This window comes from Sorex fumeus, unplaced genomic scaffold (assembly GCF_029834395.1).
Source record: "Sorex fumeus unplaced genomic scaffold, SorFum_2.1 ptg000021l, whole genome shotgun sequence".
Classification (NCBI taxonomy): Eukaryota; Metazoa; Chordata; class Mammalia; order Eulipotyphla; family Soricidae; genus Sorex; species Sorex fumeus.
In genome coordinates this window covers 6,053,005-6,075,286 of record NW_026606078.1, presented here as the reverse complement: position 1 = coordinate 6,075,286, position 22,282 = coordinate 6,053,005, and the positions used below count along the sequence as shown (strand labels likewise).

The 22,282-nt window shown below is 39.4% G+C and overlaps 1 protein-coding gene across 1 annotated transcript in view; it reads left to right on the top strand.

Annotated features, from left to right (window-relative positions):
- LYST (lysosomal trafficking regulator) overlaps positions 1-22,282 on the top strand; it is a 234,708-nt gene that overhangs the window by 61,011 nt on the left and 151,415 nt on the right. Inside the window, exons 5-9 of the mRNA XM_056113655.1 lie at positions 5,651-5,741; positions 8,605-10,681; positions 13,240-14,245; positions 16,461-16,622; positions 19,720-19,876. Coding sequence (XP_055969630.1) covers positions 5,651-5,741; positions 8,605-10,681; positions 13,240-14,245; positions 16,461-16,622; positions 19,720-19,876 — 3,493 coding nt within the window. The remainder of the gene's footprint in view (positions 1-5,650; positions 5,742-8,604; positions 10,682-13,239; positions 14,246-16,460; positions 16,623-19,719; positions 19,877-22,282) is intronic.

Below are 22,282 nucleotides of genomic sequence, written 5' to 3'. Positions count from 1 at the left end.
TTGCCAGCACTGTTTCCAGACTTATTGTGACTGGGTATAAAATAATAATAGTTTTCCTCCCCTATTGTATTTTTGAGCAGTGTGTGAACTAAGGGGTATCCTCCTCTTGCATGAAAAACAAAACCAGCACTGGCTTCAGTCTCAGTATTTTGAAAACTCATTCTTTCCCAAAATGAATCCCCTTTGGGTGCAACAGGAATGAAGCTCTGAGTGGAGAAGAACAGTAATCTTGAGTTGATATGTAAGGAAAAGCCTCACAAAAGAGCTAATGCAGGAGTTCTGCTTCAGCAGTAGGGAGGGAGCCATGAGCTCACTGGGAGTGAGAGAAGTTGAGCCCCTGTGTTAGGCCTGGAGGTAGGATCTTGTCACATAGCAGTGATAGTTTGCCAGTGTACTGTTGTAGTGAAGGGCAGTATTATAAGGACAGCATGTCTGAGGCACTTCACACACCCTGCAGTTTCTTCCTGGCTCATTAGGATGTTCTTAGTTCCAGAATAAAGGCAGATTAGGAGAACTTGGCAAAAATTAGCTTATATTTTTGAAAGGCCACACACATTTTGTTGTACCCTTAAAAATACGTTGAACTACACGCTGAATAGAACTTAGGCATGGGGATGTTGTTAATTTTTAAGTAAAGCACATAGAAATGAACCCTTTTATATAACGCTCATTTTGTGTCAAGAATTTTCAGTTATTGCTACAGATCATGTTTCTTAAACCATTCAAGTATATTTTGGGACAGAGGGTGGCAGAAAAGAGATGTGATGGTAAAGGACTAGAGTTCTTCTGTTGATAGAAGACTGGGAAGCATATTTGGAAGTTTCCTCTCATGTTTAGAAATGAATTTGAAATTCTCCGAATGCCCTAGAAGATCACATTAGATTTCTTACTGTCCACCTCACTGACCTAAACCCTCGGGCTACAGTTTGTAATACTCCCCTCACTTGCTGTGCTCCAGCCACACTGTCTTGTGTACTGTTCTACGAGAAAACCTAGTCTCTCTAAATTTCTTCCCTTTTATCACTCAGTAGCCCCTTCCCCTTCCCTGTTTAATTTACTTCCTCATTAAGTGTTCTGATATTTTCTTTTTTCTCCATATTATTTTCAGTCTTCCTTCTTAGAATGCTCAGCTTTGTGAAGATGTAAATATAATTTTTCTTATTCACTAATAACCCAAAATACCTTGCACAAAGTAGGGGCTTCCTAAGTATGGATTGAATGGGTCGAAGAAGAAAATGGGCACTTAGACATAAACTGTTCAGTTGTTTGCTCCACTGGAAGTAAATCTTAATGAAACTTAATTTTACTGAAGATTTAGAGATATCTCCCTACCTAAAAGAACTGACTCACAGTAACAGTAACAAGACTCACAATGGAGATGTTTCTGGTGCCTGCTCGAGCAAATTGATGAACAATGGGAGGACAGTGCTACAGTGCCCTACCTAAAAACAAAGACTGAAGTTAGTGTTTGACAGATGGAGGGAAGATGATAGGGGAGTTGCAAGAACAGTATGTGTGGTTACAGTTCTGCTTATTTCTTTTTTTCTATAGGGCCTAGGCCAGCAGTGCTTGAGGCCAGAGCTTTACTCAGCAGTGTGTGGCACGTGGGGCTGGGGATTAAACTCAGGGCCTTGCAGGTGCCAGGCTTGAGCTCTGCCACTTGAGCTGCTTCCCCAGTTTGCAGTATAGGTGAAGACCCACGTCTACAATGTTTTTCTGGGAAAAAAAAAAAAAACTTTGGTTCCACTTTGAAGAGTTTTGATCCTTTTCTATGACGAGGGCACTAATAGGAACAGTGTAAGTGTTCCTGCTTTCTCATTCTCTCTGGCTCTTCAGACTATAGTCATCTGACTTGCACCTTAATCACTCCATTAAAACTGTTGAGGTTCCTAGTGACTCACTATATTCAATACGCCAAAAACAGTAACAGGACTCACAATGACTGCCCCTCCTCACCACCACCAGTTACCCCAGGTTCCCTCCCATCCCCAAACTGAATACTTAGCAGGTGCGTTTTTAAACGTAATTATAGTAGTAGTCTGATTGCTCTTGTTCTTCCTTTTGGGGAAGCTTTTCAGTTTTTCTTTGCAGACTTTTCTTCAGCGTCTGCCATCCTTAAGTCTTAAATGCTATAGCTCTCAGTGCTCTACCTTCATTATTCTGCTCTCATTATTCTGCATATTTCCCTTAAGAAATCTCACAGGTCCTTGACTTCTATCCTGATGTATCCCAGTTCTTTTTATTTACTTCACTTTTTTTTCTTTAGCTGCTGATATCCTGCTGGTAGATCAAACTCAGTATGTTTAAAAAGTGAGTTGATCATTTTTAACTTCACTTAATATCACCTAAAAATTTTTGTCTTCCTGAACATTACCAGTCACTTAGTTGCCTAAAATCAGAAATTTTCAAGTTCTTTATGATATTTTCTTCTCTCTGATAAGTAATTAGCTGCAGATACATTTCGTTTCTCTCTTAGATTTTCTTTTTTTGTGAAGTAAATAGATTTTATTTGGAGGGTTTTTGGGGGGAGAGAGAGAGAGAGTGAGAAAACCGCTCTCAAGAGAGAATCCAGGCTTCTCCAAGGACGGAGAGAGCCCCTACACACATCCCAGCATTAGACACGAAAGCATGAAAGTACACATCTCAAGAGGGGAGATGCGACATCTGCACTTGTTTGTTCATTGCAGCACTGTTTACAATAGCTAGAATCTGGAAAAAAAAACTGAGTGCCTGAGAACAGATGACTGGTTAAAGAAACTTTGGTACATCTACACAATGGAGTACTATGTAGCTGTTAGAAAGGATGAAGTCATGAAATTTACATACAAGTGGTACTACATGGAAAGTATCATGTTAAGCGAAATGAGTCAGAAAGAGAGGGATAGACATAGAAAGATTGCATTCATCTGGGGAACATAAAGTAACAAAATAGGAGACTAACACCCAAGAATAGCCAAGATAAATACCAGGAGGTTAACTCCATGGCTTGGAGGCCAGCCGCACACTCTAGGGGTAAAGGCAGCTCAGACAGAGAAGGAAGCATCAAATAAAGGGTATTGGGAAGATCCACCCAGGATGGGAGAAGCATGCTGAAAGTAGACTATAGACCAAACATGATTGCCACTCAGTTCCTCTTTTGCAAACCGCAGCACCCAAAAGGAGAGAGAGAACAAAAGGGAGTGCCCTGCCGCAGGGTGGGATGGGGGCATGGGGAGTGGGAGGGATACTGGGATTAGTGGTGGTGGAGAATGGGCACTAGTGGAGGATGGGTACTCGATCATTGTATAACTGAAACCCAAGCACAAAAATTTGTAAGTCTGCAACTGTACCTCATGGTGTTTAACTAATAAAAATTAAAAAAAAAAAAAAGAGTGGAGATGCTGGTGACACATGTGCTCAGCCACGTGGGCACAAGCAGCACATGGGCTCAGGCAGCATATGCACCTCTCTTTCAGATTTTTACATATATTTCTCCTATCCAATTTTACTGTCAGAGTCTTTGTGTTATCATTATCATCATCTCTTATCTGTATCATTGCTTTTTTATTTTTTATAATTTTATTTATTGGATTACCATGAGAGCAGTTAAACAAAGCTTTAGGGTTTAAGTCTCGGTCATACAATGAAACACCCATACCTTCACCAGTGCCCATTCTCCACCCCAAAAAACCCCAGTATACCTCCATCCCACACCCTCCCCCTACCTGTGGGGCAGATGATTTCCACATTACTCTCTCTCTATTTTGATTACTTTCAATATTTTGACACCAGATCCACCATATTATTTGAGATTTTACCCCAACACTAAGATCTGCTGAAAAGGCAACAGTAGACAATTTATTTTCTATTGCTGGTTATGAATAACATGATGTCGCCTGGCTGCAGTAGTGAGTGGCCTTGAGATTTTGAAATTCCGAAATTTTAACAATTAAATCTGGAAGGATTTCTGCCATAACCTGCTGGATTTCAAGATTTGTCTCTTGGATCATGGCTGTTAAGCAGCTTGATCAGGAGTCAGAAAGGCCGTTAGTGGGTGGCGACTCGGAGTCTCATTGGGACCGGGAGGAAAGGGCCAACTCCACCCTAATCCTGTGAGGCCCCGCATGTCTCATCACTGAGGGCCCAAACCTGACTGTCCAATAGCCTCTGAAGGATGACGGCCACCGAGCTGCCTAGGGGAAGCAGGCAAAGGGACAGCGCCCTTTCCCCCCTGGAATGGCCCGGCGACAGTAACCTACTGCGGTTCCGGACACATCTCTGCCAAAAGCCACTGGGTTCTGAGATTTGTTTCTGAGTCTCTGGGATCACAGCCATTAAGCAGCTTGATCATGAGCCAGAGAGGCCTTTAGTGGACGGCGATCAGGGTCTCGTTGGTACCAGGAGGAAAGGGCCTGCTCCACCCCCATCCTGTGAGGCCCCCCGTGTCTCGTCACTGCGGGCCCAAACCTGACTGTTCAATGGCCTCCAGCAGATGGCAGCCACCGAGGCACCAAGAGGGAGCAGGTGGAAGGACAGCACCCTTTCCCCCCTAGAGTGGCCCGGCGACAGTAACGTACTGCGGGGCCCAGATGCATTTCTGCCAAAAGCCGCTGGGTTTCAAGATTTGTTTCTGAGTCTCTGGGATCATGGCCATTAAGCAGCTTGATCAGGAACCAGAGAGGCTGTCCTTGGACAGTGACCCAGGGTCTCATTGGGATGGGGAGGAAGGGGCCGGCTCCACCCTCATCCCGTGAGGCCCTGCGTGTCTCGTCACTGTGGGTATCGTTGCTTTTTTACCTGTACCAGATCAAATCATTTTCTTTATACCCACTTTTGTCTGTAGAGAAATTAGTAATCTTTCTAACAGTAAATGTGATGGTATCACCCAGGCTCCCTTCTCACGTATTGAAGTGATTTGATCTTGATTAGTTGTAAATGCCTTGACTATGGATGTTCCAAGTTTCTCCTCCATTCTTACTTCTACAGTTCTAATAATGATCGCTCCTTTTCTGATTCCTAAGCTGAATATTTATAATGCTCCTGGGTACTTATTCATACTATATACCTTTTATTGTTCTTTAATTGTATGTTTATATTTGATGGACCAAAATGAGGGACCCTCTCCAGGGCTTATTGGACCATATCCTTCAGAAAGGGTAAGACAGGGAGTGCTGTGGAAAATAGTGTGCAGTCAATAAATATTTATTGGATTACCTTAACTAATAATCCTCACACTTTCATACTATGTATTAATGTCAGTTTCTCTGTTGAAAGTTGTGTTCTCAGTTTTACATTTAATTGCATGAAGACTACATATTTCTAGTAATTTTATGTAACTGGTTTGCTAATTAAACAGGGCTTAACTTTTCATTTAGTTTGCTTTTACATAGGTGAGGAATTCTTGCAATGTGCATGGTACAACTGTTTTTTAAAAAAATTATCAAGCATGTGCCAAATACCATCAAGTACTCTTACATTCTACTGTCACTGGAAAGGTTTATAAACTGAACAGTGAAAAGTTTTAGCTGGATTTAAGATAAGTTCATTTGGTTCTTAGCTTCTCAAATGCAGCCTTTTAAGATAAGGGGGGAGGGTTAATTTAAGATACAGTATTAGGAATTAATGTCTCATCACTTCAGAAAATGAAGGCTTCTTTTGTTTCTTTATATAGACATTAACGTGTAGAGAAGAACTCCTGACTCTTCTCCTGACACTCCTTCCACTAGTATGGAAGATACCTGTTCAGGAAGGAAAGGCAGCAGGTATGTTTTGTTTCTTTGTCATATCACTTGTGTTATTAACAACCCACTGGGGGAAAAGTCATATTTAAAGTTACTTCTGCATTAATAGTTGATTGAGTTCAATTTAGAACAGCTCATGTAACAGTCATATTTAGATGAAAAATTCTTTAGGCAAGCACGTTTTTATTCTAATAATACAAAAACTTGTATTATTCTTCATAGGAGATTAGCTGAGTTCTTCATAGGGGATTGCTTGACTGTCATGATATCTTAAAAATACCAGAATCTAGGTGTATATAGGCAACTTAAAAATCTAAGTGGAATTCTATGTTTGCAACTTAACATCTGAGAAGTGAATAGTGAAGAGTTTTTGGTTCATTTTTTTGTTTGTTTGTTTGTTTTTTAAAATCACACCTGGCAGTGTTCATGGGCTATGTCTCCACTTAGCGGTGGGGTTATTCCTAATGGTACTTGGGAGCCTATGTGGCTACCGGAATTGAACCTGGGACTCCTGCCTTGTAGAGCATGCATTCGAACTCTGAGCTATCTCCTGAATCCAAATAGTGAGAAAAGCTTGAAGAAGTTGAGGTTCCTTTGCCAGTATATCAATAACTTTTGTATTATTTGTTTCAGTTTAGTTTGTCTAATGTGGCTTTTATTTTTTATTTTATTTTTTTGGAAGTAAGATAGGTTTGGGAATTTTGTGTTTTGGGTGGTGTGTGTGTGTGTTTGGATCACTTGGATCACATCCAGTAATGCTCAGGGTTTACTCCTGGCTCTGCACTCAGAAATTACTCTTATTGCCACTTCAGAAATCAGGTGTTGGTGCTGGGCATCAAACTCAGGTTGTCTACTTGCAAGACAAGTGCTGTACCCACTGTACTATCACCCTAGACCCTGAAGCAAGATAATTTTTATTGAACAGAAATTAATTTAAAAGATGGGAGAGAAACAAAGGAAATAGATCTTTGAGGGCGTGGAGAAAGCTCAAGAAAGTGAATTACATGTGCAAGGGAGGGAACAGGCTTGAGCAAGACTAATGCACCTTTTAAAGGACAGGCTTGAAGTAATACTTTGTTTCAACTCTGGATAGAATTATTATACTTAAGTTCAGTGCTGCACATATTTAAAATTTTTGATTTAAGATATGTTATAATATTAAGTATATGAAACAGTTTAAATATTTCAGTGGGGGGATTAAAAATTCCCCCTCCCTTGACAATTTATGGGATATATAAGCTGCCAGATCTTTAACAATTCCTTAAGTTAAAAACTTCTTTTGTGTTTGGCAGTGGGTAGAGAGGTGATTAAAGGGATAAGGCATTTTATTTTATTGCATTTAGTTGCAGTTGACCCTGGTTTTATCCCTGGTGCTGCATATGGTCCCCTGAGCACTACCAAGAGTTACTCAGGATTAGATCAGTTCAAATCATGATCAGAGCTGGGAAGAGCCCTCACCCACAAATTCTTTTTTTAAATTGTATTTTAATATCATATGCATTTAAAATGTGTTTCAGGTTGGGTTGAGGGGGGTTGCACACCAGTGATGCTCAGAAGCTACTCCCAGCTGTGCTCAGGAAACCATGTGGGGCTTATGCCAGGGTTAAAACTTGGAGCTTCTACTTGCAAACCCAGAGTTCCAGCCCTTTGTGCTACCTCTCTGGTACAGAGTTCTCTTTTTCAGGGAGTGATTGAAGCTCCTGTAGTGTTTTCTAGTTTGTTTATTGGTTTATAATTCTCTGCTCTTATTTTCTTCTAAATCTGTAGAATTCACAAATTAATTATTAGTCATTTCAGAAATCTAATTGGGGATGTGAAAAGATGACTGAAGAGATAGAACCTGAGCTTAGCATGTGTGAGGTCCTGAGTTCAATCTCTTAACCTATATTGTCCCCTGACCACTGCCTGATGAAATCTGGTGGCCTCAAAGCACCAGCGGGATTGGTCCAAGGTGGGGAGTAGGAGGAAAGGGATAATAATCTGATTTTTTTTCTTTGGGGAAAGTTGTCTTTGTTGCTGGTTCTTTTGCATAGACAGACTTTGTCAGATTTCTTTTAATTTTCCATATTGAGGAAATTAAAGTCCGTATCTTTAAAGACTTTAATTTATTCTAAATTATAAAAATATTTTATATTTTGATTTATTACATATTATTACAAAGTAAAACTCAATTTCATTACCTTTTTAATTATTGAGAGGATTTATTCATTCCTCACAAGAAATGATCATTGAGTGTTGACCATGTACCAGGTGCCAGATTCTAGACACAAAGAATGAATCAGTACCTATAGTAATGTCAGATTTGTATCTAGTTAGGTGCATAGCACATTCACTAAGTATTTTGAATGAATATCTCTTTAAACCTCTGTCTGAGAGAATATATGTATCTGTTGAATGGCTTTTAAGTAATTTTAGAAAGCATTCAAGTTACTAGTTATATCAAGACATTAAACTAAGGTAATTCTTTTTTTATTTAAACTTTTTTATTGAATCACTTGATAAAGACCCTTACAAAACTGTTTATGATTGGACTTTATATACTCCTGTATTTTAATTGTTAACCCTATTGGACATTTTCAAGTTGGGATGAAATATAAATGCAGAACAATTTTAATACTCCTATGTTGATTTTTGAATGCACTCTATGATTTTAAATCATATTTACTTTCCTAATTGCTTTTCTTTATTGTTTTCACAATCAGTTTGTATCCTTTGAACTAATACTATATGAGAAGGGTCATTGTAGGCAAAATCAAACCAGAGACAATAAATTTCTAAAGAAAATCAGCCCTGTCATGTAAATATACTGAACGTAGTCTCCTAAAATGAATGATGAATAAGAGTTTAAAAACCTATTTTAAATGTTCTTTCTTCATTTCAATAGATTTTCATCTGCCATTCTCAATTGATATAATCCTGACCAAAGAAAAGAACTCAAGTTCACAAAGATCTACTCAGGAAAAACTATATGTAGAAGAAAGCGCCCAATCTGGTCAGGTTTCTGCCAAAGTCAACACTTTCCGGAAAAGCAGACGGCAGCGTAAAATTACTCATCGCTATTCTATAAGAGAAGCAAGAAAGACTCAGCTTTCCACCTCAGATTCAGAAGCCAATTCAGATGAGAAAAGTATAGCAACAAATAAGTATAGAAGGTCCCATGTGATGCAGCATTTTGTTACACAGTCTCCAAAAGAAGACCACCTTAAAACTAAACTTGACCCCTTAGTAACCAAAGAACAGACTCCTCCTGATACCATGGCTTTGGAAAGTTCCAGAGAGACTCTTTCAAGACATGAGTCAAACACAGACATTTTAAGTGAGCCAGCTGCCTTGTCTATTATCAGTCAGATGAACAATACACCTTTTGACCTATGTCATGTTTTGTTATCTTTATTAGAGAAAGTTTGTAAGTTTGACATTGCATTAAATCATAATTCTGCTCTAACTGCCAGTGTAGTGCCCACATTGACTGAATTCCTAGCAGGCTTTGGAGACTGTTGCAATCAGAGCAACAACTTAGAGAGTCCGATAGTTCCAGGTTGGACCGAAGAGCCAGTGGCTTTGATTCAACGGATGCTTTTTCGGACAGTGTTGCATCTTATGTCAGTAGATATTAGTGCTGCAGAGATGATGCCAGAAAGTCTTAGAAAAAATTTAACCGAATTGCTTAGGGCAGCTTTAAAAATTAGAACTTGCCTAGAAAGACAGCCTGACCCTTTTGCACCACGACAAAAGAAAACACTACAGGAAGTTCAGGAAGGCTTTGTGTTTTCCAAATACCGTCATCGAGCCCTTCTTTTACCTGAGCTTCTGGAAGGAGTTCTGCAGATCCTCATCTGTTGTCTGCAGAGTGCACCTTCAAATCCCTTCTTCTTTAGTCAAGCCATGGATTTGGTTCAAGAATTCATTCAGCATCATGGTTTTAATTTATTTGAAACAGCAGTTCTTCAAATGGAATGGCTGGTGTTAAGAGATGGGGTTCCTGTTGAGGCTTCAGAACACTTGAAAGCACTAATAAATAGTGTGTTGAAAATAATGAGCACTGTCAAAAAGGTGAAATCAGAGCAACTTCATCATTCAGTGTGTACAAGGAAACGGCATAAACGATGCGAATATTCTCACTTTATGCATCACCACAGAGATCTCTCAGGTCTTCTGGTTTCTGCTTTTAAAAATCAGGTTTCCAAAAATCCCTTTGAAGAGACTGCAGATGGAGACGTTTATTATCCTGAGAGGTGCTGTTGTATTGCAGTGTGTGCTCACCAGTGCTTGCGCTTACTGCAACAGGCTTCCTTGAGTAGCACTTGTGTCCAGATTCTGTCAGGTGTTAATAACATTGGCATATGCTGCTGTATGGACCCCAAATCTGTAATCATTCCTTTGCTCCATGCTTTTAAATTGCCGGCATTGAGGAACTTTCAGCAGCATATACTGAATATCCTTAACAAACTTCTTTTGGATCAGTTAGGAGGAGCCGAGATACCACCAAAAGTTAAACAAGCATCTTGCAATATTTGTACTGTTGATTCTGATCAACTCGCTAAATTAGAAGAGACACTGCAGGGAAACTCACATGATGCTGAACCTTCCTCGAGTTTACCCAGCCCTTCTTACAGGTTTCAGGGGATCCTTCCCAGCAGTGTATCTGAAGACTTGTTGTGGAAATGGAATGCCCTGGAGGCTTATCAAAACTTTGTTTTTGAAGAAGACAGATTACATAGCCTGCAAATTGCAAATCACATTTGCAATTTAATCCAGAAAGGGAATGTAGTTGTTCAATGGAAATTGTATAATTACATATTTAATCCTGTGCTCCAAAGAGGAGTTGAATTAGCACACCATTGTCAGCATCTTAGTATCACTTCAGCTCGAACTCATGTGTGTAGCCATCATAACCAGAGTTTGCCTCAGGAAGTTCTTCAGATTTATTTAAAAACTCTGCCTACCCTGCTTAAATCAAGGTTTGTATATGTGTCTCTGTGTGGATTTTTTTTTTGTTTATTATATGTCTTGGAATGTATGGTAAAATGAATGTTTTGAACTTGCAACCCTTATTATTCTAAGACCTTATTAGTAGTGTAATTATTTTACCCCTCCTTCTTTTTTATTGTGGGGGAGGGTGTTTCGGGCCTCAACTGTCAGTGTTCAGGGGCTACTCCTGGCTTTGTTCTTGGGGAACCATGCACTGGCAAGGATTGATACTGGGCCTGGGCCTCCTTACGCCCCGCCCCCTCCCCCATACACACACATACAAAGCATGCACATTGAGCTATCACCCAGTCCATACTCATTATTTTATATTAGAAATTAATTTTAGTTTTATGATCCAAAATGTCATTGTTCCAAGACAGCTTTAAACACAAACCAAAAAACCCACTGGGCAGAAAGGTAGTACATCTGCTAGGGTGCTTGTCTTGCACACTGCCAATCTGGGTTCTATCTCCAGCACTCTGGATGATTCCCAATCCCTGCCAGGAGTGATTCCTGAACCCTGAGCCAGGAGTAAGCCCTGAGCATATCCAGGTGTGGCCCAAACACCTAAATGAAAGAAGAAAACCAAAACCCACATTTATTTATTTATTCTGGGGTGTTTGTAATAGAGAGTAAAGCCATTGATTTTAATTTCTGTTGAAAAGTTTTAAATATATTTCTGAGAAAAAAATGAACACAGTACATAGATATACAATAGCAGGAGCAGGGTTAATATATTAATGGAGCATTATTAACCATTGAAAATAGTTTTTGTAAAGATCTCATTGGAACATGAGGAAAATAAAAGATTTTATTAATAAGATGGAGAAGATTTAAGATAGCCATTTTTTACAACTCTACATAAAATAATTATTGGTTGAGACCGTACAGTAAAGAATTATAAGAATCAGGGGCTGGAGCAATAGCACAGCGGGTAAGGTGTTCGCCTTGCACACGGCCAACCTGGGTTTGATTCCCAGCATCCCATATAGTCCCTCAAGCACCGCCAGGAGTAATTTCTGAGTGCATGAGCTGGAAGTAACCTCTGTGCATCGCTAAGTGTGACCCAAGAAGCAAGAATTATAAGAATCATTAAACATAAGATATTCACATGTATCACCTAAGCAGTATATATATATATATTTATTTGTTTATTTTATATTATACATAATATAAAAATAGGTAAACAAAAAGAAAACAATTAAAATTACTTAGAATTCCACCAATGCATTTTCCAGATTTTGTGATCTACAAGTCTCCTTTATTTTCCTTTTTCAGTTTTCGGCTGACACCCTGCAGTGCTCATGGGTCTACTCTGTTCTGTTTGGGTATTGCTCTTTTTGTAACTCAGTAGATCATGTGATAAATCCAAACTTATACTTGCAAAGCTTATGCATGTGCTCAGTCCATTGTACTTGCAAGTCTGGTTCTTCAGAATAATTTTATAAATGATATTTGCTCTAAGGATAGTCTGGTCTTCGAAATAAATCCATATGCCACTTTAAACCATTGTAATAAGGTCACAGATGTGGTAGAGCTCATGCCTCACATGTGTTTGACCCTCCATTTGATCCCCAGCACTATAAAACAGCAGCAACAAAAACTTGTAATTAAGTATAACACATTATAGTTTGTTATAGTATTTTTAAAAACCTGGATATTCTAACATTATTCAAATAGAGCTAACTTTGATTGGAAAGTTCTATAAAACCTAGGTATATTTGTGGACCTCATTGATTTTTGCTGCATTGGTATATATTTAAATTATTACTAGGATTCCTGGGCTGGGGGAGTAACAAAGGGGGTAGGGTGTTTGCCTTGCACGTGGTCAACCCGGGTTTGATTCCTCCGTCCCTCTCAGAGAGCCCGGCAAGCTACTGAGAGTATCTCGCCCATACGGCAAAAGCCTGGCAAGCTACCATGACGTATTTGATCTGCCAAAAACAGTAACAACAAGTCTCAATTTGTTATGAGACGTTACTGGTGCCCACTCAAGCAAATCGATGAACAATGGGAGCTACAGTGCTACTAGGATTCCTGATCCAGACCTTTATTCTCACCTGAGACTGAGCTGAAAAAAATCTCAATTTCCAATTTGGTTCTTTTCCTTCACGAAGTACACATTTAACAAACAAGAATCCTGAGTAAACTGTTAGGCAGATAAACGAATGCCCATGCCTGCTTCCCGGGTGTGTAACTTAAATGTAGTAGAGGTAGTGGTATTTAAAATTTATATAGATTTTTCCAATTGCAAAAAGAATACTCTTCCCTCAATTACTTTATTAACATTAGGATATATAATTTTTTTTTAATGTTACTGGGGCCAGGTATGCAGTGTTTGAAGAAGGATGTTAAAGTGATTAAAAAATTCGAGATCCTGGTCATACCTATGAACTTCAACCAGAATCACTGATGAGTTCAGTTAGGTATTATTAAATATACATTACATACATCTATAACATATTATTATATGTTAACTATTATAGGTATCTTTACTAATAATGTTATATTTCTTTATGTAAAATCACTCTTTTTTTCTCTTTCACAGGGTGATAAGAGATTTGTTTTTAAGTTGTAATGGAGTAAATCAGATAATTGAATTAAATTACTTAGATGGTGTTCGAAGTCATTCCCTAAAAGCCTTTGAAACTCTAATAATCTGCTTAGGGGAACAACAGAAAGATTCTTCAGTTCCAGGTATTGAAGGGATAGACACTGAACAGAAGGAGTCATCATCTCTAAATGTGGGTACTTCTTTTCCTAGCCAGCAGTCTTACTCAGATTCTTCTCAGAGTCTTAGCAAATTTTATGCTGGACTCAAGGAAGCCTATCCAAAGAAATGGAAGACTATTAACCAGGATATTCATATCAACATGATAAACCTATTTCTCTGTGTGGCATTCTTATGTATAAGTAAAGAAGGAGAGTGTGACAGGGAGTCAGCGAATGATTCAGAAGATACATCTGGCTATGATAGTACAGCCAGTGAGCCTTTGCATCATATACTGCCGTGTTTATCTCTTGAGAGCCTCGTCCTGCCTTCTCCCAAACACATGCACCAAGCAGCAGACATTTGGTCCATGTGTCATTGGCTCTACATGTTGAGCCCAGTTTTCCAGGAACAGTTTTATAGGCTTGGTGGTTTCCAAGTGTGCCATAAATTAATATTTATGATAATCCAGACATTATTCAGAAGTTCTGAAGTGGAGCAGGGTACAGTGGATGGAGATAGAAATGTAAATGAAAATCAAGATTTAAACACAACTTTTCAGTCTGAGATCACAAGAGAGAAAGATTTGTCTTTGGCTGTAAAAAGTGACTCCTTGCCAGTAGAACCAGACCTCTCTGAAAGGAGTGAGTCACTATATATTTCTTCTGTAAATGGGGAACAAATTTCAGTTATTGAGGAGGCTCCTGAGGAAGTGAAGTTATTTACAAGTCAAGAAAGTGAGACCTCATTTCAGAGCATAAGACTCTTTGAAGCTCTTCTGGCCATTTGTCTTCATAGCACCAGAACTAGTCAGCAAAAGATGGATTTGGAGATACCTAATCAGGTAATAATTTTCCCTTCACTCAGTGCTATTTATATATTGATCTAGCAATATGTATATATGTACATACATATAAAGTTATATTTAGTACTATTGTTGTTTGTTAATTATATAGGAGCCTCTCCAAATTTAGAAAAGCAAGCAATAGTAGTTTGCTATTAACTTTTAAAACTTTTGCTTTTTGCTATTTTAAAACAACAAAAGCAATCAAAAATAGTTCTTTTGGTTTTAGAAAAGCAAACAACAAAAGTACTAGGGATGATGAAGAACCAAAGGACTACATGTTTAACGTGAGACCAGTTCTCACCCTAAACAAATTTAACTGGGGCTGGAGAGATAGTATTATTGGGTTCAGTCTCCGGCACCACATATTGTCCCCCTGAGCCTGCCAGGAGTGGTTCCTGAGCACAGAGCAAGTGCTGAGCACATCCTGGATGTGGCCCCAAACCCGTCTACCCTCCCTCCCAGAAAGCCTAATAATGACAATGAAATTGAGTTCCATTTGGAATGCAAAAGCCACATGTGGCAAAATTACTGCCTCCGAAATACATATTTGGAGTACATGTCTGATGAATGATAATAGATAATCAGAGTTTAAATTTATAGTCTCTTTGTGAGCCCTTCCCACATCCCCTTTAGGGGCCTCATGCTTCTGCAGGTTTGAGCTGTTCAGGACTCATGTCTGCAACCATCTCTAAAAGAAGTAGACTATTTAGAGATGGTTGGGGAAGGTGCTCATAGCCATTGAATGATGATTATGACTCGGGTGGAACCATCTCTGGTGCTGTTCAGTCTTTAGAGCTTTCATGTAATTCGGCTAGAGTTAGACATGTATTCTGAAAGTGCATTTTTATGTGGATTTTCCTTTGACATGTTCTGCTTCCTTCATACTTATACAAATTCTTCCTGAGATCACTCAATAAAAAGATTTGCCAGTTCCAGCCCTTCTAAAGAATCCTAGAAAGTGACAGATCTCTTCCTTCTTTAACAACTCACCTTACCTGTTCTGCCAGTTAACAGACTCTCCATACTGCACTTCCATTCTCCATATTGCTTCCTGTCCAAAAAAATATTTTTGTTTTGATTTTGTGCCACAACTGGCAGTGCTCAGAAGTATTAGTCTTGGCTCTGTGTACCAGGGATCTAACCTGATCTCCTCTGCATAAGGCACAAACTCAGTCTTTGAGCTATCTCTTTGGTTCCCAAAACACCTGATGATTCCACATTATAAGATTATGAGTCTGTGCTCAGTCAGACAAAATGCCATACAGTCTTGCTCTCGCTTCCTTGTTTAGCCCCATTCCTGACATCTCTCACATCCTGAGCTCCTGGTTTAAGTTATGGACATTCTTTGTTATCCTTTCTGTTCTTATACTTGTTTTCTTATGAGTCTATTCTTAGACTTATTTTCTCCTTCCTTTTTTTTAGGTATGCTGTTTTCTATCTTTTCTTCTTTGTCAGTCTCATATAACTCTTCCTATGAAGCACATTTAACAGATCTCAGGCACCTTCTTCCTTTTCTGTTCCGAGTACTTTGTTTCAAGCTCGAGTATCATCTTCATATCTCATCTGATGTTTCAGTGTCTTACATTGGACTGGGAGAGTTCCTTACAGGAGAAATTGGTTTCATTTTTATCATGTCACCCATATACCCAGAGCCTCACATAGTAAGACAAGTACTCTACCATTGAGCCATATCCCTGGCCTAAGAAGGAAGTTTCTTACCTCCTTTTCTGGTTTCATCATCTGACAGGAGATATTAGGAAATAGCAGCTATTCCCTTCAAGGACGGACAGAAGAGAATAAAGGAAGGAAAAGAAAGAATTGCAACATAAGTGCTTTTTAGAGTTTCAAGGAATCTCTAGATAGGATTTTATAGACTCTATGGTTAATCAAAATGGAAGTTTCAGTTAATTTTTGTTCACTGAAATTCATCGAAACCAAAGATGAATAAAGCATTCCATAATTTTAAATGTTACTAATTTTGACAATAGGGTATTTGTACAAGAACTAGAAACTCACTGTCATTTTATTTTTATATAAAGCAAATAAATGGACTGGATCCCTACTTGTGGAATATTAGTAGCAGAATATTGGCTAATATTCTGCATGTATCTTAAATACATGTACATATAAATACCATGAATTTTGTCATTGTTCCTTTTACTTTTAGAGAATGTTAAAACATTTTTCATATCTCTCTCCTTTTTAACCATAGAATGTATCTGTGGAAAGTATATTGCTTGAAATTAAGGACCATCTTTGGCAAGCAAAAGTGATTGAAACAGAATTAGCAAAGCCTCTCTTTGATGCCCTGCTTCGAGTTGCACTGGGGAATCACTCAGCAGTTTTTGAACATAGTGATGCTGTGACTGAAAAGGTATGACTAACGTACAGTTGTGGTGTTTGAGTATAACTAGCAGAAGCACAAGTGTGGGAAGTGGACTTAGAACATTGATGGATGTGGTTTGATTAGGTCACGATTTGGTTAGGTGAAATGAATGGGTCATATCTTCACCACCTAAGTTTTGCTCATCTCAAATACAGGAAAGCACTATGACATGCTTTACACCATCTGGAAATTGACTGAGAATACTCTCAGTAATTCATAAAGACAACTATTTGGTGTAGTATGTGTAAATGATTGTTTATCAAATAATAATTTGGGGATTGTGATAATGCAGCTATCTAGTATTTGCAGAGCTTTTTTCACCCACTGGGATTTTAAATCACTCAATATGAAAACAACTAGTTTTCATAATATAGTTACTTATGATTACATTTTATTCTCAAAGAATTTTTCAATTTTTTCCTAGACCATGATGCTTTTTCCTTCTTTTGTTTATTTGTCCCCTGTTCTTTTCCTTTATATAATATCTCTTTCAATTTCTTAGTCTAGCCATATGGATGACATTCTCTAATCTGCCATAATATTTCACGTTAATTTTGTCATGATTTTAGGAGTTCCTGGACAACTACTTCATATTACTGAGTCAGGTGGTTAGCTGGAATATATTTAAATTCCTACTTTATTCTGTGGTGTATTCGATATGCCAAAAACAGTAACAACAAATCTCACAATGGAGATGTTACTGGTGCCCGCTCGAGCAAATAGATGAACAATGGGAGGACAGTACTACTGTGCAGTGCTACTTTATTCTACTTTTATTGGTGTTGCTGAACTTCTTTACATGACAGTATTTTTATTTTTAAATTTTATTTTCATAAGGTTGCTCACATTAATTGATTACATTCGATATTTCAGCACCAATCCCACCACCATTACACCTTCCCAGCACCATTATTTCAAATTTTCTCACCACTGTTCAAGCCTGCCTGCCACAGGCAGATTCTAGATAATTTATTTTCTCTTGCTTGTTATAAATATCATGAGAGGTTATGCAGCTGCAAAAGTGGCTACGCACTCCTGGATTTCTAAATATGTAAATGACTGGGGTCCAGAGACATCTCTGTAGGGAGCGAATCCATTTTGAGTTTCATTGTGAATCTCTGGACCAAGGCCATTGGTGCGCTTAAATATGGCCCAGAGGCAGTTTTCGAGCATGGCAGCCAGCACCCTGAAGGGGTGGGGAGATGGGAAGGGATGAATCGACTCTGCGCCATGTGGCCTGGCATCTTCAGACCCTGTTCCCATGTACCTGGGTTTTTCTTCTGAAAGTTTGTGGCCATCGGGGGTTCATCTGGAGTGGGCAGAGAGGGGTCACCACTCCATCGAGCCCCAGTGATATCGGCTCAGCATAAGGTATGGAGAAATCTCCAGCAAGCTACTGTCTCTGGGATTCACTGCTGTGTCTCTGACGTGACATATTATTTAAAGTGCAGATAGGATAGTAGCATTTTTATTAGCATAGGAAAATTTTATGCATTGTTATTGCATAAAAATAAAATAATAAAAGTAAATTTGAGATGCTGGTGTATAAACAATTTCTGAAGTCTTAATATTAATTCCTTTGAAAGATTTTATGTCTTCTCTGATTAATCTCTGAAGCATTTTATTTATAAAATCCTATGACAGAGTTCTGTGAACAAATATGTTAATATTTTTACTAGCATTATTTTTTTGACTTTTTTTAAAATTGAATCACCGTGAAATAGACAATCACAAAGCTACTCACGATTGAGTTTCAGGCATACCGTGTTCCAACACCCATTCCTCCACCAGTGTATGTTTCCCAGCATCAAATGTCCAGTTTCTTTCCCACCCCCACCCCACCCCCATCTGCCTCTGTGGCAGGCACCCTCTCTCTCTTTCTCTCTCTCTCTCTCTCCCCCCGCCACCTCTCTATCTCCACCCCCCTTTTATTTTTTTTGCTTTTTGGGTCACACCCAGCAATGCACAGGGGTTACTCCTGGCTCTGCAGTCAGGAATTACTCCTGGCGATGCTCGGGGGACCATATGGGATGCTGGGAATTAAACTTGTGACAGTTTAATTTCTTGAGAAACTTGTTTCTGATTTGTTGAAGTCTAGTCAGAGGCACAGTAGCAATTTTGGGGTGTCAGTAAATTTAAGGGCACTATCAGGCTGCTGATATACTTGCCTGGCGGGTTCAGGCTGACCCGTTGACAGGGCTACGCACCTTGGACCTCAGCAGGGACCAGAGCAGAGTCCAGGGCTGCAGCAGAATGCATCTTAGGCATTCAGTCCAGCAGAACCTGCCCAAAGGGCACACGCCCCCGTCTTCTGTCTCCAGACAGTTGATTCTCAGGGAGGTTTTTCTTCATAATATGTTGTGGGCAACACAGCCCAGGCTAGGGAGGAGGTAGCAGTGGGGCTGCCCCATCAGAAGTGAGCTGGATCAAAGCGCCTCCTCACCTCCGGGACCTCAACACTAGCATCCACAGTGGTGCCGAGTTGCACTGAAGAGCCCTGCTCAGACCCCTGAAAACGCTGCCACGCACTGAGTGCTGATGTCTCGGCACTGCCACCTTCACGTAGCCCACTCCAGGCCGGCACTCCGAAGTGCGCATGGTATGCATGGGCTGTGTTCACTTATTCTCCCTGAGCCAGAGTATCCAAGGGCCACCCATGTTCACTCATGCAGAAATTTTATGACCCCGTGGGCTGTTGAGCATGCTGATTGTTACCGTCCCTTTGGTGCTTGCTGCCACTCCTCTGCCATCTTGCCTCCTGTAGCATTAACCCTTCATGTGGATGATTCCCCCTGGTAGTGGTTTGCTATTATTTCTTTGTATAACTGACATGAAATTTCTTAGTTATTTTTCGGTAAACCTGAAAACACCTAAAGCTGATTTATGAGGTGTTAATCAAATTGTCTAAGAGATTCCAGAAAATTTTGCTGTGTGAAATTCACAGTTTGTGATGGTTACATTGATTGATATTTTTTTCTTAAAGGGAACACTGAAATTTTCCTATGATTTTTTGAGAAATAAAGATTTTACTACTAAAGTAGGCAAACATTGTAACTTCTGTCTTTGAATTAAACTGATCTTATAGAATCATCAATCTGAAGAAGAATTATCATCCCAACCTGGTGATTTTTCAGAAGAAGCTGAGGATTCTCAGTGCTGTGGTTTTAAGCTTTTAATTGAAGAAGAAGGTTATGAAGCAGATAGTGAAAGTGATCCTGAGGATAGTGAAACCTGGGAAGATGGTAAACCATTGCTAAATACTTGTTGTTGGATTTGCATTTTAGATTATTAACTAGCAAAATGGTTTTTGTGTCAGTTTAGAATTTTGTGTTGCCTTACATTTTGTGCATTGCATTATCTTTATATTTGATTTTCACATAAGTGTTGACTTTCGTATATGCAGTTTAAAATAATCAGGTATATTTTGTCAACACAAACATTGAATGCCTAAGTATACAAGGTGGAGAAAGTGCTTGTATTTATAAATGGTCTAATGGAGAAGACAAGTATTTCAGATAAACAGTATGAAGAAAATAAAACATTTTGATGTGATAATGGTTGGTTTGTCAGGTAAATTTTCTCTGAAAAGTTTATATGTACCTTGAAGCCTAAGAATAAAGGAAAAATAATTTACCCAGACATTGGCAGGAAGAGAATTTGTTGCAAGGGTAATGTGTTACGTAGATTAAGTAATCTAAGAAAAACAGACATCTTAGGCTAGAGAGATAGCACAAGGGTTAAAGTGCATGCCTTACATGTAGCCAACCCTGACTCAATCCCAAGCATCATATAGTCCTCTGACCATTGCTGGGTGGAGCTCTGGAGCCATTGACCACGTCTGGGGTGGCCTGGGTGATCATCTGCAACTCAGGGCCCAAGCAGCACCACATGTTCTGGTCCTTGAGGCCCCAGTTACTCGAAAATTACCAGAAGCAGTTCCTTCTGTCTCCCACTCCCCAAAGTAAAAAGGAATAGAAGTGCAGATGTTTTTATTCTGACATCCAAGAGTGTTTTAGCATAGATTTCTTCTTAGATTATTGTAATATAACATGTGCATATTCATAGGAGGGTGGTACTACATTGCATATGATGAATTCTTTGTCTCTGGTTTTAAAACTTAGGTGAAGTGCTCAGGGGTAGCTCAGTAGAAGAGTACAGGCATGAGGCCTCAAGTTTTATTTATTTATTTTTTAAAATTCTTTAGTGAAACACCATGAGATAGAATTACGGACTTACACATTTTCGTGATTACATTTCAGTCATACAATAGTCAAGTACCCATTCCTCCACCAGTGCCCATTCTCCACCTCTACTGTTGCAGTATCTCTCCCACTATCCCCATCCCCCCCCCCACACACACACACCACTGGCAGGCCTCTGTGGCAGGCACATTCCCTCTCTCTCTCTCTCTCTCTCTCTCTCTCTCTCTCTCTCTCTCTCTCTCCTTTTGGGTGTTATGGTTTGCAGTGCATGTAATACACATGGCCATCATGTTCGGTCTATAGTCTACTTTCAGCACACCTCTCCCATCCCGAGCGAGGAGGCCTCAAGTTTTGATCCAGGCACTTCTTCACATGTCTAGCATAGTCCCTGAAGCTTAGAAAATATGCAACACACAGTCATGGCAGTAAAACTCAAAGGTGAGGAAATAGGAAAATACTCAGAATTAAAAAAAAAAAAACAGATGATGTGAAGCTCAAAGATTTCTGAAAAGCTCAAAGAGAGAAAAAGCCCCATCTTTTTCTCTCTTTTTTCTCCATATGTAAGGGCTATATCCAGCAGTGCTCAGGTGCCACAGGGGCTGCATGGTAGTGGCCACCAGAGCTACAAACCTGGCAAGGCTGGAGGATCATACCGTATCTGGGACTGAACTCAGGGCCTTACACATGCTAGGCAAGTACTCTGCCACTTTAGATATTTCCTCAGTCCGAAGGCTCCAATTTTTTGGCCTTATGACTACCCCAGACCTGCTACTAAATTCTGAATTTACAATAGTTTGTCTTTCTCAATCTATTTTCTCTTCCCCCTTAAGTGAATAGGGAATCATCACCAATAATCTGACTTAGTTTGTTGGACACATTATAGGTGATCTTCAGGGAAAAAAAATTTTGATTTAATAATGTTGGTTTTGTCGTAATACAAGCATGATTGTATAATGACAGTATCCTTTCTGGCTAACTAGATCTTAAAGGATTTTGGTGTGGGTAGGATTTAAAAGTACACAGAAATCTTTCAAGAGCTTACCAAATTTTCCAAAATGTAATACCCAGTAATACTGTTTTTGCTTCTCACTTGGAAGAAGGATACAAGCACAAGCACTGTCCTCCCATTGTTATCTATTTTCTCGAGCAGGCGCAGTAACGTCTCCATCATGAGACTTGTTGTTACTGTGTTTGGCATATCAAATACGTCACGGGTAGTTTACCAGGCTTTGCCCTGCGGGCAAGATACTGAGAGGGGCAATGAATCGAACCCGGCTCTGCCAGGCCGGCTGTGTGCAGCTGTGCTGTCGCTTCAGCCCTTTGAAGAAGAAAAAGTATAGAAATTATTCAGCTAGAAACCATCAGTAGCCATGCTGACTATTTTCACCAGGGTAAGGGCAGGCAAATTAACTTCAGGTATTTTGGTGTCAAAAAAACTTTTTGACA